Below are 15,538 nucleotides of genomic sequence, written 5' to 3' on the forward strand. Positions count from 1 at the left end.
TTCACTGTAAAGAACAAAGACTTGACTCTACTGCCAAAAAATGCCCTGATCTGCTACACAAAGGGGAGAATATCTATATTGTGTTAATTTTGAGGTGGGGGGCAATGAATTGAGGAAGCGAGAAAGGAAGGGAATTAGGTAAAGAGAGACACAACTATTTGTGGTTTAAGGTTTAGCTGAAGTGTCTCTTTTAGGAAGAAACTTAAGTTGTGGGTTTAGACAACCCTTAAAGTAAATGCACATTTTAAAATGTTAGCTTTTAGCAAACAAGGCATATAAAATAAAAAGATATTGCTCAAGTTTTTGATGAAGATGAATTAATAATGCTTAGAGGTGGAACAAATACAAATTCATTTTTTATGGAAGAATGAAGTTAGTATTTGTAAATGACCAAAATACTGCTGTCTATATTCACTAGTGAGCTTTGTATTTTTGTAGAGTTGCTGTGCTTAAACCTAGATCAATGCATTATTAATGTAACAGATAAAGCAAGTAGAAAAGAGAATCTCTGTACAACAGACAACAGCTGATAATAATTTAAATAGATTTCCCAAATTTGGGTTTGAAGTATGACATGATCTTGCCTTCTACCCTCATATACAAATAAATTAACCATACAAAGAATCTTTAGCTTAACTTAAAATTGCACCTAGAAAAGTATGGGATTATTTGTACCTATTACAAAAACCTGTTAAAATCAAGGGCTGCTACAAAGAATGAGGTAAACTGAAGACTCTCTCCACGCTGCGGCCTTCAGAGAAATGGCTTTTTTCTATTGAATTCTAGGTTTGCCCACCACAGTGTTTTGCTAGCAAAGCATTCCAAGTTCTCTTCCAGGAACTGTATAGGTATATATATGTATATAGACATATATACATACATACATACATATATATACACACACACACACACACATACACACACTGTATACTGCATCAGCAAAATATATATATATATATATTATATATATTTATATAAATATAAGGAAGTTTCCCTCCACCCCCAAAAGAACATATTTCTTAATATGTTTTCTTGTTGAATTTTTTTAAAACACAGAAAACGGAATTTAAGGGTTTTTTTCAACATATATTTTAGCAAACACATTTTGATCTATTGGCTTCTTGGTGCAGTAACGCAACAGCAATTCATTTGGGGGCCAAAGGTTTATCTTATCACATGGGAGTTTTGTACACTAATATCTTAGAAGTGAGGCCAGCCCCACTTGAACTTTTCTTGCAACCATCTGGTCCACCATTAGTTCATAAATACTTAAAAAAAATTAATCAGACAAAAACAGAATGGTACAGTCACTTAGGGCCATATGCTTTTCAGTATAAAGCATTCTTCTTCACTAGGTTGCTATCACAGTGCAGACCTGACTGCCTGAATATGCTCAGGAGATTTAGTCAATGTTGTCTGTATTTGGTTACGGAAAAGGCTCTCCATTTTAATCCAAAGTGCATAGTGAGAACGAGTCAACACATTTCTCTTTTCAGTAACAGATAGCTTCATCTAAGCATCCTCTTGAGAACGGGACTGCTCAGATGCCTTGCCTTGTCTTCCCCACCCTCCATCTTTCCCACAAAAGAAGTCAAGCAGTTAAGACATTCATCAGCCAGGTAAACAAACTTTGCCAGCAAATAGAAGTCCCACTATTGTAAAGAAAATTGATAAGACAAATAGTACATATGAAGATCCAACTACTGTATTGTTGGGCAGTTTATAAGGTTGACCTCCAACTTCATTGATGTAAAATCCTATTGGAAATATTAGGGCAGCCATACAGAAAAGGATCACTGTAAAAAAAAACCAAAAAATCATAAATTAGTGACATGGTTTGATGATTTGAAAAATAATGACAATTTGGCAAGAAGACATTTATGAAATCTGTGAAGTTTGATACAGAGGTGGGGAAATGAGCCAGGGATATCATTAACAATATCAATAGTAAATAAATATCCTGTTAAAAGATGGTTTATCATTATATTGGTTTGAATACACCTAGTCTCTTAAACATAACTATAAGGAGTAAAAGATTTATATAACATGGTAGTTAACCTTTAACACAGTGTTATTCCTATCTCCAACGTCTAAATTGTAAAGGGTTTTTATCACATTTGCTAAGTATTCCTTTGTTCTACTGAGGGTTCTGTTCCTGACTAATTCACTGGTTAAGATACCAACTTTATGTTTCTCTGACTGGATGCTCACCTTTGAAGCATGGACCTGAAGACAAAGTACAATGTAAAAAATTGGTGTTATTTTAATTTATTATAATGTTAAAAAGTATCAGAATATTTTAATACCACCTTTTAAATATCAATGTTCCTCTAGTGTTTTGTATGGTTCAGGTCATGGAACACTGCAGTCTCTGAAGAAGTGAAAGTAAAAATCACCCCAAAGGTAAAAGAGGCACAAGCTGCAATATAATAAACCAGGAATACTGAAGAAGTGGAAAAAGGATGTCAAAGAGGAAGAGGAAAAGGAGGAGGAAGAAGAGGAAGAGGAAGAAGAAGAAAGACTTGTGTGCTTCACTGGCATATGTGCAACATCAGCAGAACACAAGGAAGATTCCAGCACATTGTGTGGAAGCTCTGTGGTGAATGTATAGGATGAAAGTTGCATGGGATGGGCAAGCACAGTGAGGTTGCAGTATGCATCATTGGAGGGAATAACCATATGGATGAGATTTCAGCTCCAATTGTATGTACTGAATATTTCTTTTATTCAGATTTAAGCCAGATCACTTAAAGATAAAACCCTGCTGTGTTCACTCAGACAAAAGTACCTAAGATATTTCACTACACTGACACAGAAAGTGGGAAGGACACAGATTTACCATTGCCTTACAGACTCAAGGAAATTTAGCAACTATCTAGGAGATATCTGCATTGTCCATATAGTTGCTTTTCACCCTAAACAATGTTCTAAAGAAAATAAAATCCTTCTCAATTTCCTGGGCATAGTTTTACTGGGAAAAGCAGATTTAAAATGACCTTGTTTTGCTTTGACTGTACAAACACAATTAAGTATATTGTGATGAAAAATGCTGGTCAAAACTCTACGGCACAGGCATAAAAACTTCATATGTCTGGCTCAACAGCTTTTAATATGCTTGTAGAAAGTGTTTTAGAAAATTATGTCCCATTGTACTAATTCATAGTTCCTGGGTAATGAAATCACCTATGTTTTCAAGAAAATATTTTAAGTGTTTTGAAAGGAACTTTATCTCTGGTCAAATTTACTCATGGTCAAATATTAATTCCATCCTGGGTAGCTTAACTAGTTTGAGATCTAGAAAATCACACTATCTCCAGTATAATGTAAAACAAGACATAGATAGTCACTGCTTGTCAAGAGAGAGAAAAGTGTAGCAGAAAGACAGCTGGCTTGCTGTTGGAGATCTGCATGTGAATACTAGATCTGATATAATATTACCTATATGATTTGGGCCAAGTCACTAAACTCTCTGAGTCTCAGTTTCCTTATTTGTAAAAAAAAAAAAAAAAGGTTGGTTTTGATCTCTTACTATCTCTTTCTGGCTCTAATGATTTACAAGACTTGAAGTTTTCCATTACCATCACTGTAGCTTCTTTCAGGTTCAGTTTACTTTTTAAACAAAAGGTGCTACTTGATCATCGTGTTTTACTAAATCATTTTCTAAGCTAGACAAATTACAGAATTTAGTGTGACAGTGTGAATAAATAAAAACAAACAAAAATGGGATATTTTTCTGGATGTTAAAATGGTATCTTCTTAAGGATAAAATTCCAAGTAATAAACACCATAGCACTTCGGGCTGTTTCAGTGGTATGATTTGATATTGTTTTATCTCATAGAAAGACAAATATTATTTCATTCTGGAAAACTATCACACTCATTGATACGTAACTGGAGTTAGATTACTTCAAATATCCACTAGGGACAAACATTTATTATAGTAAGTTTTAATGTTCTATGCCATTTCATTATCTAGTCAACAGTAAATAATAATTTTATATACGGTTGCCAATGGCCACTTTCCAGCCTGTTTGACACAATTTGCTGATAAAGCTTGTGACCTAATATGATTTAATAGATTTGGAGCTATAATCTAAATCTTCAATAACACACAATCTTGTTAAAACAGAGGACAGAAACAATTGTTTTAAAATGTCACTTTGTTAGTGTTGAAAAAACTGGTTGCTAATTATCTTAATCTTGTACTCAAAATCAAGTTAATGGAAAAATACTTTGAAGAATTGTACATTTTAAAGCTGCTAGTTTTAGCAACTAACATGCAAATGACACTCCTGCCTCTTCCTGTCCCCAGTGTGAAATTGATATTTACATTTTTTAGTGGAGTAATCAGTGAACATATTCACATTAAAATAATCTTTAATATTTTATATGAATTGAATGTTTTCCAAACTGGCAGGAAAAGACTTAATCATTTTTAAAGGAAGCAGATTTTTATTCAATATGATTTTGGTTGACATCCAAAGACTTATCAGTTCTTAGGCTTAAGATAAATTTTGTATCTATATTTTTTAACTGGTTACAAGGAACTATTAAGTTACTTGAGAAGTGATGATGATAATAAATCTACTAATTTCTGAAGAGTCAGAACAAAAAAGGAAAACAATCACCTTAGATGTGCTGGAAGATGAGGAGGAGATAGAAGTTAGAAGAGACAAGACTGGCATCATAGCATAGTGGAAAGAACAATGGCCTCAGAGCCAAAAGACCTTTGTTCAAGTCCCAACTTAGTTGTTCCTTAACTTGTTAACTTTGAGACTTGGAATCTTTAACTCCCAGAAATCTAAGTGTCTTTCTGTATTTAAAAATGTGTCTCCTACCTATCTCAGAGGGTTAAGAGTAAATTGCTTTGCGAATGGTAAAGCACTATATAAGCATGAGTTGTTATTTTTATTTATAAAGTCTTTCAATAAATATGATCAAAGACATTACTTTCCCTTCTTTCTGCAGTGATTTCATCATGAAATCTCTTCCAAATTTTCCCACAGAGGAATCCATCAAACAATGACCTGTTTGATCCATGAACCAATATGACTAATGTTTAAGAGACATTGGTGCCTAAGTAGAATAGTATATAACAAGATCAAAGTAATCTTCAAAGTTGCGATATAAACACCAGAGGGAGCCCATTCCCTCCTATTACTGCCACACTAGAGTAGATGATCTCAACTGGCTACAACATTAAGCTTGAGGCTTATTGTACCAAACTTCAAAGGGAAAGTACAAGAAAGAAGTCAGGTTAATTACTGCTCCTAGTTTTGATCACTTTTGTATCAATTACCAAGAAATATATGCAGAGGCAGACCTTATGCCAATATTTCGACAAAATCTAGGGACAAATTTTTCCATTTTCACTCATAAGAAATGAACTTCAAATAGCAAACATGATTGTCTTTTGCAGCAATTCATAAAGGCTCAAGTTCCCTTTTAAATCTCTCTTTGATATACCCCAATCCAGGCATTTTTTTCTTTCTTTAAACTGCCTCAGGGCCCAAATCTAAGTAAATGAGGGGACTATCTTCTCTATTGAGTTCTTCCTATATTGAAGGTGAAAGAAATTACCAGTTTGTTCTTTAAGCAGTTTATTAACAGGAATGGACAACTTTTTTCTCTGTCCACAGGAAAAAAAAATAAAGAAATGAAGACAGAGAAAAAGAGAAATAGAAAAATAACAGGAGGAGGTCACAAACTAATACTGAGAGATATTCAGATCCCCACAAAGAGTGACTGATAGTTGTTCATGGAAAACCAACTCTATATTTTGGCCTTCCAGGATACTGCCACTAATGATTTGTTGCCTTTTCACAACTATAGAGGCAAATGAGGATATCAATTCTTGATATCTTTATGACAGGCCAGGCAATATGAAGCTGAGAGCAAACCGAACCCATGAGTTTGAGTGTCTCTATTTCTACTTTATAATATTAAATGACTTTTATGCACTTGAAATTTGGGCTAGGTCAATCAACTAGAAGTTCCCTATAGCAAGTCTATGAAGTAGAAGTTTCCTTTAGTATTATTATTACTTACCTTACAAGTCATCATATTTTCTACTGTTTTCATATCTCTCTGAAAAGTAATAGATGTAGCAGAAGTAGCAGAATTATAGAACTGAGTTTTCTTCTACATTGTGATCTCTGTGGTTTAGCTCTAAGTTAAGCTTTCCTATGATTTATTTTATAATTAACTCAATTTTCTAAGTCATAAGAGGACGTGTAGCACATACATTCATTGCACTCTTGAACAATGTTTAACAATGTGTAGAACAGTTGATACACATTTATTACAAAAGCAAACTTATAGATTCTTTCATAGCAGACATGCAAAAGCAATAATGTTAGTAAAAACAAACAATAATGTAAATTTGTATTTCTGAAACTTTTTCTTTTGATTTATTTTTGATATGGAGGCACAATTGCCTGTAGTCAAAAAATTGGACCAACTATGCCACAACAGAAATGAGAAACAAATTCATCAAATAATTAAGACAGCAGAAGTTTTTCCTAAAAAGTAGTCAAGGGTTTTAAAATACTAATCTTAGGTAAAAGGTCTGAACTAGGAAAGATTGCATTTTAGTTCTCTTTGTATATAGTACCTGTCATGCACAATTAGGCACTTAATGTCTATGCCAAATACCTTCTACTTTGATATTCACTGATGTTCAGGAAGAACTGACTATTTGCTTCTGTTTTTCTTTATAAAAACCTATCTGCTTTCCTGACAAGTTTGGCAAACACAGATTACTTACTTCCAGTGAACGCTATCCAACGAGCATATTTTGTAGCTTCTCTTCGCCAATGGGAAGCTACCAGCAAGCCACATGTGACAGTCAATGAAATGATTCCCATGATGATGAAAAATAAAGTGGTAACCCATTCAGGGGGAAGCCGTGGAGGGATACATGTCCTGTCACGTCCATGGATTGTTTGACACTGCCTTACAAGGCCCACAGTGAGTGCTCCTAGAGAGAAGCAAAATGTGGGTAAATGTTTATGGGACTGTTGAGATTCTTTCTTCCTCCTCCCCCTAAAACAAACTGAGCTGTCTCTAATTTGTTAAGTCAGTGGGTTAAAGCAACTCTGCTCCACAAAATAATATTTGGCACTAGTAAACTCTAAACTTGAGGAACATGAGGAATGAGGTCAATCTAGTGCATTTAATTCCACTGAGGCCCTGGAAAGCTACAGGTGAGGTCTGTTTAACACATGCAATATAAACTTTTATATCTCTATATCTATATAGATATATAGTTATACATAGACATATATCTATACGTCAACTGTAATCATTCTGTTCTTAGATAGAAAACCCACTTGTAGTGCTTTTTTGGGTCACTGGAGACAACATTTTCTAGGAAAACTCTGTTGACAAAATTGAGTATCTTAGGACTAAGCATTAGAAAAACTACCTTGTCAAAGTTAAATGGACTAAGATACTACATCAACTTTCCCACTAAACCCCTACAAATATTCTGGAAGAGACTGTTTCCCATTCAATATGTTCAGTAATTTTAGAACGTAATAAAAATACTATATCCACAATTTGAACAGTGACTAGCATGGCTTATCAGAAAATCAATTCTGCACAAACAACCAAAGATATAAATCCCAATTAGTGGTTGTTATAAAACATTGTTTCCTTTTTAGCATTAATTTCACACCAACACTATGGATTCTCTTTTATTCAACAAAGATTTATTAAGTACCTACCATATACAAGATGCTGCAGGTGATACAAAAATAAGATAATGTCAAATAGTTTACGGAATAGGCAAATAGGTTGTGAATAAGCTAAAACGATAACTACAACACACAACAAAATATAAGTGTATATAGGAGAGGCACAAAGTGCTCAGTTGTAAGCAGCATCAAGGAAGAAAGATTCATGGAGGAAGTAGTATTTGAATTGGGTTTTAAAATATAGACAAAAAATTCCATTCTACACCCACGAAAAGAGGAAAAACTGGGGCAGCTAGGTGGCGCAGTAGATAGAACACCAGCCCTGGAGTCAGGAGGACCTGAGTTCAAATGTGGCCTCAGACACATAACACTCACAGCTGGTGACTCTGGGCAAGTCACTTAACCCCAGTTGCCTCACAAAAAAAGGGAAAAGAAAGACAGAAAACTTTGGACATGTTCATGGAATGTAAGGGGTTCAGTTTGGCAAGTTCATAGAATACACAGGAAAGAAAATAGCATGGATAAGGCAAGGCAGGCTGAAGCCAGAAAGTAAAGGATCTTGAGAACAAGGAGTCAGCAAGGATTTCTGACAAATTGTAATTAGATCTACGTATTACTGAAGGTTAATATGGCAACAGTGTGAAGAAGGAGTAGAGAAGAAAGAGTTAGAAAAGAAGATTGATTAGAGGGATATTTCAATAATTTAGGTGAGATGTAATGAGGGCTTTGGCTAGGTCGGTGGCAGTGGGAATGCAAAAGAGACACTCTATGCTGGAGTTCATGGAAGCAGAACCAAAAGGAATTGGCAACTATTTGGATATGGGGGTTAAGGGAGGGGGAAGATGAGTCAAAGATGACTCATTTTGAGCCTCAGATGACTGGAAGAATGACATTGCCATTAATAAGAGAAACTGCTAAGATCAAGTTTGAAGAAAAGATGAGTATAGTTTAAGAATCAGTGAAAATTTACTTACAGAATCTTAAGACTCAGAGGCTAAAGGTTCTATATTCATTTGAAAAACAAACAACAACAGAAACAAACAAAACAATCCCCAAACTTCATTCACCACTAAGAACTGTGGGAGAAAGTGTTACTCCTATACAAAGAACAGCTGCAATAAAAGTTACCTAGAAGAAAAGAAATGCTTGAGAATCTATCTAAATAACAGATTCCTATACTTTTTGCCCTGGCTATTTTTTCACTAGAAAGATGATTTCTTTCCAGAAAAGAACCTCTTGACTTAAGACTATGATTTTCATTTGTCCTATTTATATTTTTACTCAATAGGATAAAGATGCCTGCCACTAACAAGTGACTTCTTAAAGAACAAAATTTTGTGTATTCAGTGCTTCTGATATGTGATGGGTTGGCTGTGAAGGAGGAGGTTGTGACAGTAGTCTGGGTGTTTTAGCACCTTGGTTTTGCTAGTGAAGTATTTTTAGAAACAAGAATGAAATTGAGAGTAAATGAAGTAAGAAGTAGGTTATAGTCTCAAATGATGCTAGAATCTTGAAATTTTTTTCAAAGTGCTAACTACATATGACCCTAGCTCTTTAATTACAGTTATCAGAGAAGGTAGAGGGAAATTATTTCAGACAAGCTGTGTTTTTATCCTGTTATAGCACTAAAATAATCTCACATGTGGATCTCTATGATGATCTTTGAACAGACAAAAGATAGGAATGTAAATGTAGGATTTTTTTGAGCTAGGACTAAGGTATACACTAGAGGGAAAGAATGTAAGCAGACTTCCACAGTAACATTATGCCCACCTCTAGCCTCCACTATTTGGAGTAGTATATGCTAAATAGAAATAAATAAATTAAATTTTCTTGGACTTCTAATATTAATTTTTAAAAGCCTTGTGATAATTGTTTGAAACAAACTAGAAAACCAAAGGAAAAAAGACAGCAGTGAATATATAGCTGTCCCTAATTTATTCCCCTGTCACTGTTCCCCCCCCCAACATTTTCTTGAAATGAAAACACGGAGGGCTTCCTACAAAACTGTTAACTTGAGATGACAAAGCATTTTCTTGTACTTTCTGAAAATAAAGAAGGCATTCACAGCAGTACCCAAGAGCTCAGAACAGGAAACTACTCCTGACCATTGAGCAAAGGAAGGCCTCAAACAACAAATTAACCTCTGTAGTCACTGTTACACATATGAAAGCAGATTGTTCTATGAAAGACTATGAAAATGGACGAAAAGAACCTTACAAAGTATAATCTTAAAAAAATTCTAAGTATAGCCTTTTTGATTACTTAATCAAAAGGGCTTTATACTAAAAAAGATGAGGGAGGGAGAAGACTGCTTATGTATAACTCCCAAGTAAGATACTCTAGAAAGCAGCCACAAAGAATAGCAATTGCAACACCCAGAAATTCATAGGAGAAAAAAAAAAAATCTAAGAAAAGTTTGTAGCAAATTCCATGGCCTCAAAAGTCTATACACAAATGTCCAGAGTTTTCATTTATAATTGCCTACAGATAGAACTTTCCTAAATTTCATTTTGAAGACTTTTCCATAAAGTAACTCATTCTGTCTGCCATAACTCAAATATACTCTCTCTTCCTAAACATATTTCTGAATGTATATAGTATAGATAAAAGTATACATAACACTGATCCTTTTCCCCAATGCAGGGCATATTATTGCTGTAGCCTAATTTTATCTTTTTGTGTGTATGGTTAAAATCTTTGAAGACTTACTTTGTCTTCCTTTTTTGACTGGAACTCAATCAAGTACAAAGAACTATGTACACACTTAGAAAAAGTTATTAATCAAAATTATAGACACACCTTCAACAAACTAAGTGAAAGAATCTTAACAGATGTTTGTCTCTAATGGAACAGCAGTGCCTCGGTGTGTACTGAATCCGATTACCAAAGGTAAAGATAAAATAGTCAACACCTGCATTTTGAAGGAAAGTGACTTAATGTTAATTAGTAATAAGAAAATATAAAGTATCTAGGAAAATGAATCCCCAAGTACTTATTTATTGTTTATTATGTTTATTATGCACTGTTACATGAATCAGAGATATGACAATTAGTAAAATCTACCAATTTCAAAAAAAAAGAACCTCTTAAGACACATTGTATATCTGGTGAAAGCAAACAGTTTGTTAACATTATTATTTTATTTTATGGGTGTTGCCCTAGAACAATGCAACTTGTAACTTGGAATCATTGAGCTGGATGAGATATAACTCAGTCCAAGTCCCTCATTTTACAAGTTAGGAAACTGAAGGCCAAAAATGTGAGTGGCAGAGCTGGGAAGTATTCAAACTTGAGTTATAGTGTGCTTTTCACTACTATTACTTCCTTGGGATATAATAAATTACAGTCACATGTATTGTTTCATAAATTGTGTCATACACACAGGTTTTTAGTGTATATTACAAACAGTAGATATTCAACAGTTATCTGCTGAAATAAATGGAATATCTGAGTATCCTGTCATTTTCTAGTACTGTTAGCTAGGGAACTTTTGCCCATCTGCACACTTAATCCATCTTACTTATAACAATTAACCATGACTTTCTCTTTCCCTGAATTCCTGCATATAGGCTATGCCATACAATCTTGTATTTGATTATACTCTATTTTGTTTTATATAATCTCCTCTAGTTATTCCATGCTTATGAGGCTTAAACTCCTTAACCAAGTTGTAAACACTTGAATAGGAACTAAATCATCCATCTTCCACTTCTTTTGTATCCCCGCTCCCAACCTCTAATAGTTCTTACCACAGTACTGGGCCCGTGAGAAGCACTTAATAAATTCTTAGTGAACCAAAGTGAATTGAAAACAAGCTAAATTTAAAATTACATTGTATTAAATGGGCTCTCCTATAGAACATGCCTTATTCTGTGTGGTTCCCTGCAGCACACTAATTAAACACACACTCAATCGTTCACTAATGCTACATCTTTATCTGCCACTTGAAGTGGCCTACGATTCCAAATCCCCTTAAACCAAATCTGTCTGTATTCTGCACTTGTTTCCTAGGTAACCAACCCTGCCAGAGGGAAAACAAACTCCAGAACACTACCCCTTTCTTCCTCCCTTCTCTTGGAATCTCACTTACATGATACAATACGCAAAAGAAAAGACAAGTAGTGATTCTAGGCATGGAATCCTACCTATGGCCTCTTCATTAGGGAAGCAGCATGATACATATCATGCAGGGGGCTTGAGACACAGCTTAAACTGTCATACATGAAGCCTGTATATATTCCACACTTAAAATAATTAGTAGCCATGTTGTGTCACCTCATATCAAAGAGCAACAGACTGGAGATTCAGAAAGTAAAAAAAAATTATCTTCAAGAAAGGTACATATTACAACAATTTTAAAGTGAGCATACCCTTCAAACTATGCATACCCTTTGATCCAGCAATACCACTACTAGGTGTGTATCCCAAAGAGATCATTAAAAAAAAGGAAAAAGACCTACATGTAGAAAAATATTTATAACAGCTGTTTTGTAGTGGCAAAGAATTGGAAATTGAGGGGATGCCCATCAACTGGGAAATGACTGAACAAATTGTGGTATATAAATGTAATAGAACACTATTATGCTATAAAAAATGATGAGCAGCTAAATCACTATTGATTAGAGAAATGCAAATCAAAACGACTCTAAGGTACCACATCATACCTGTCAGATTGGCTAACATGACAAAACAGGAAAATGATAAATGTTAGAGAAAATGTGGGAATATTGGAACACTAATATATTGTTGGTGAAGTTGTGAACTGATTCAACCATTCTGGAGAACAATTTGGAACTATGCTAAAAAATTGTGCCTACCCTTTGACCCAGCAATACCACTTCGAGGTCTGTATCCCAAAGAGATCATACAAATGGGACCCATATGTACAAAAATATATATAGCAGCTCTTTTGTGGTGGCAAAGAATGGAAATTGAGGGGATGACCATCAATTGGGGAATGGCTGAACAAGTTGTGGTATATGAATATAATGGAATACTATTGTGCTGTAAGAAAGTGGACTTCAGAAAAAACTGGAAAGATTTGCATGAACTGATGCTAAGCAAATGAGCAGAACCTGGAGAACATTGTACACAGTAACAGTCATGTTGTGCGATGACTAACTTTGATAGACTTGGCTCTTCTCAGCAATGCAAGGATCTAAGACAATTCCAAAAGACTCATGATGGAAAGTGCTATCCACATCCAGAGAAAGAACTATGGAGTTTAAGTGCAGATCAAAGCACACTATTTGCTCTTTTTTTTCCTTCTGTTTTGTTTTGTTTCCTCTTTCTTGTGGTTCATCCCATTAGTTCTAATTCTTCTTTACATCATGACTAATATGAAAATGTTTAATATGAACGCATAAGTACAGCCTATATCAGATGGCACACTGTCTTGGGAAAGGGAGAGGAGAGGGAGGGGGAGAAAATTTAAAACTCAAAATCTTGTGGAAGTGAATGTTAAAAACAAAAAATAAATAAATTAAAAAAAAAAAAGACTCATGATGGAAAATGCACATCCAGAAAGAGCTTTGGAGTCTGAATGCAGATGGATGCAGATACTACTTGCTTTCTTTTTCTTTTGTTGTTTTGTTTTGTATCTTCTTTCTTGTGGTTTGTCCCATTAGGTCTAATTCTTCTTTACATCATGACTAATGTGAAAATATGTGTAACATGAATGTATAAGTAGAGCTTATATCAGATTGTATGCCATCTTGGAGAGGGGGGAGGAGAAAACGGGGAAAAATTTAAAACTCACAATCTTGTGGAAGTGAATGCTGAAAACTACAATTAATTAAATTTATTTTTGAGTTCCAAATTCTTTCCCTCCCACCTTCCCCTCCCCCTCATTGAGAAGGCAAACAATTTGATATAGATTATACATGTGTAGTCATGGAAAACATATTCTCATGTTAGTCACGTCGTGAAGTAAAACAGACAAAAAACTCCAAGAAAAATAAAGAAAGTAAAGAAAAAGTATGCTTTGATTTATATCAGTTCTATATCTGGAGATGGATAGTATTTTTCATCATAAGTCCTTCAGAACCTTGTAATTGGTGAGAAGAACTAAGTCATTCACATTTAATCATCCAACAATATTGTTGCTGCCGTACACAATATTCTCCTGGTTCTGCATATTTCATTTTGCATCAGTTCATGTAAGTCTTTCCAGGTTTTTCTGAGAGCATCCTGCATATCATTTGTTTTTTTTACATGAGGCAATTGGGGTTAAGTGACTTGCCTAGAGTCACACAGCTAGTAAGTGTTAGGTGTCGAGGCCAGATTTGAACTCAGGTCCTCCTGACTCCAGGGGTGGCACTCTACCCACTGCACCACCTACCTGCCCCTGCATATCATTTCTTATAGCACAATAGTATTCCATCACAATCATATACAACAACTTGTTCAGCAATTCCTCAATTGATGGACATTTCCTCAATTTTCAATTCTTTGCCACCACTAAAAGAACTGCTATAAATATTTTTGTACACATAGGTTCTTTTCCTTTCTTTTTTTATCTGTTTGGGATACTGACCTAGTAGTGGTACTGCTGGGTCAAAGGGTATACACAGTTTTATAAGCCCTTTAGGTGCAGTTCCAAATTGCTCTGCAGAATGGTTAAATCAGTTTGCAACTCCACCAATAGTGCATTATGTTTCAATTTTCCCAAATTCCCTCTAACATTTGTTATTTTCCTTTTCCGTCATATTAACTAATCTGACAGGTGTGGGGTGGTAGCTCAGAATTGTTTTAATTTGCATTTCTCTAATCAACAATGATTTAGAGCATTTTTTCATATGACTATATATAGGTTTGATGACTTTTGTCTGAAAACTGCCTGTTCATATCCTTTGCACATTTATCAATTGAGAAATGGCTCTTATTTCTATAAATCTGACTCCTCTACATATTTGAGAGATGAAGTCTTTATCAGAGAAACTTTTAAATTTTTTTCACAGTTATGATTGCTATGTATTTCCCTCTATCCTATTTCCTCTCTATTTATCCTACTCTCTCATTTTACCCTGTCCCTTCTCAAAAGTGTTTTGCTTTTGATTTTTACCTCCCCCAACTGGTCCCTGCCTTTTATCAGCACCCTGGGTACCCTCCTAATTTCCTGTGTCATTAAGATAGGTTTTTATACCCAACTTAGTCTGTATGTTATTCCTTCTTTGAACCAATTCCAGTGAGTAGGGTTTAAGTGCCCCTCCCTTCACTGTAAAAGCTCTTTTGTACCTTTTATGTCGGATAATTTACCCCATTCTACCTCTCTCTTTTAATCTTCTCCCAGTGTATCCCTTTCTCACTCCTTAATTATATATATATATATATTTTAGATAAGCATTCTATCATATTCAACTTACACCCATGCCCTCTGTCTATGTATACTCCTTCTAACTGTCCTAATAATGAAAAAGTTTTTAGGAGTTACAAGTATCATTTTCCCATGTAGGAATGAAAACAGTTTAACCTTACTGAATCCCTTATGATTTCTTTTTCCTGGTTATCTTTTTTTGCTTCACTTGAGTTTTGTATTTGAAAGTCAAAATTTTTATTCACCTCTGGTCTTTCCATCAGGAATGTTTAAAAGTCCTCTATTTCACTGATTATCCATTTTTCCCCCGAAGGATTATACTTGGTTTGGCTGGGGTAAGTGATTCTTGGTTGTAATCCCGGCTCTTTTGCCTTCCAGAATATCATTTTCCAAGCCCTTCAATCCTTTAATATAGAAACTGCTAACTCTTGTGTTATCCTGACAGTGGCTCCACAATATTTAAATTGTTTCTTTTTGGCTGCCTGCAATATTTTCTCCTTGGATTGGAAACTCTGAAATTTGG

The 15,538-nt window shown here is 34.8% G+C and overlaps 1 protein-coding gene across 2 annotated transcripts in view; it reads right to left on the bottom strand.

Moving 5' to 3' along the window:
* Window positions 1–976: 976 nt before the first annotated feature.
* Window positions 977–15,538, bottom strand: part of LOC114052320 (uncharacterized protein C16orf52 homolog B) — a 72,598-nt gene continuing 58,036 nt past the window's right edge. For both annotated transcript variants that reach the window (XM_027874871.1, XM_027874870.1), the window contains 2 exons: window positions 6,767–6,979; window positions 977–1,796 (listed from right to left, as the gene is read on the bottom strand). In XM_027874871.1, the coding sequence (XP_027730672.1) occupies window positions 1,612–1,796; window positions 6,767–6,979 (398 nt within the window). In that variant the 3' untranslated portion in view covers window positions 977–1,611. The remainder of the gene's footprint in view (window positions 1,797–6,766; window positions 6,980–15,538) is intronic.

The sequence above is a fragment of the Vombatus ursinus genome, unplaced genomic scaffold (genome assembly GCF_900497805.2).
Source record: "Vombatus ursinus unplaced genomic scaffold, bare-nosed wombat genome assembly UNPS02014807.1, whole genome shotgun sequence".
Lineage (NCBI taxonomy): Eukaryota > Metazoa > Chordata > Mammalia > Diprotodontia > Vombatidae > Vombatus > Vombatus ursinus.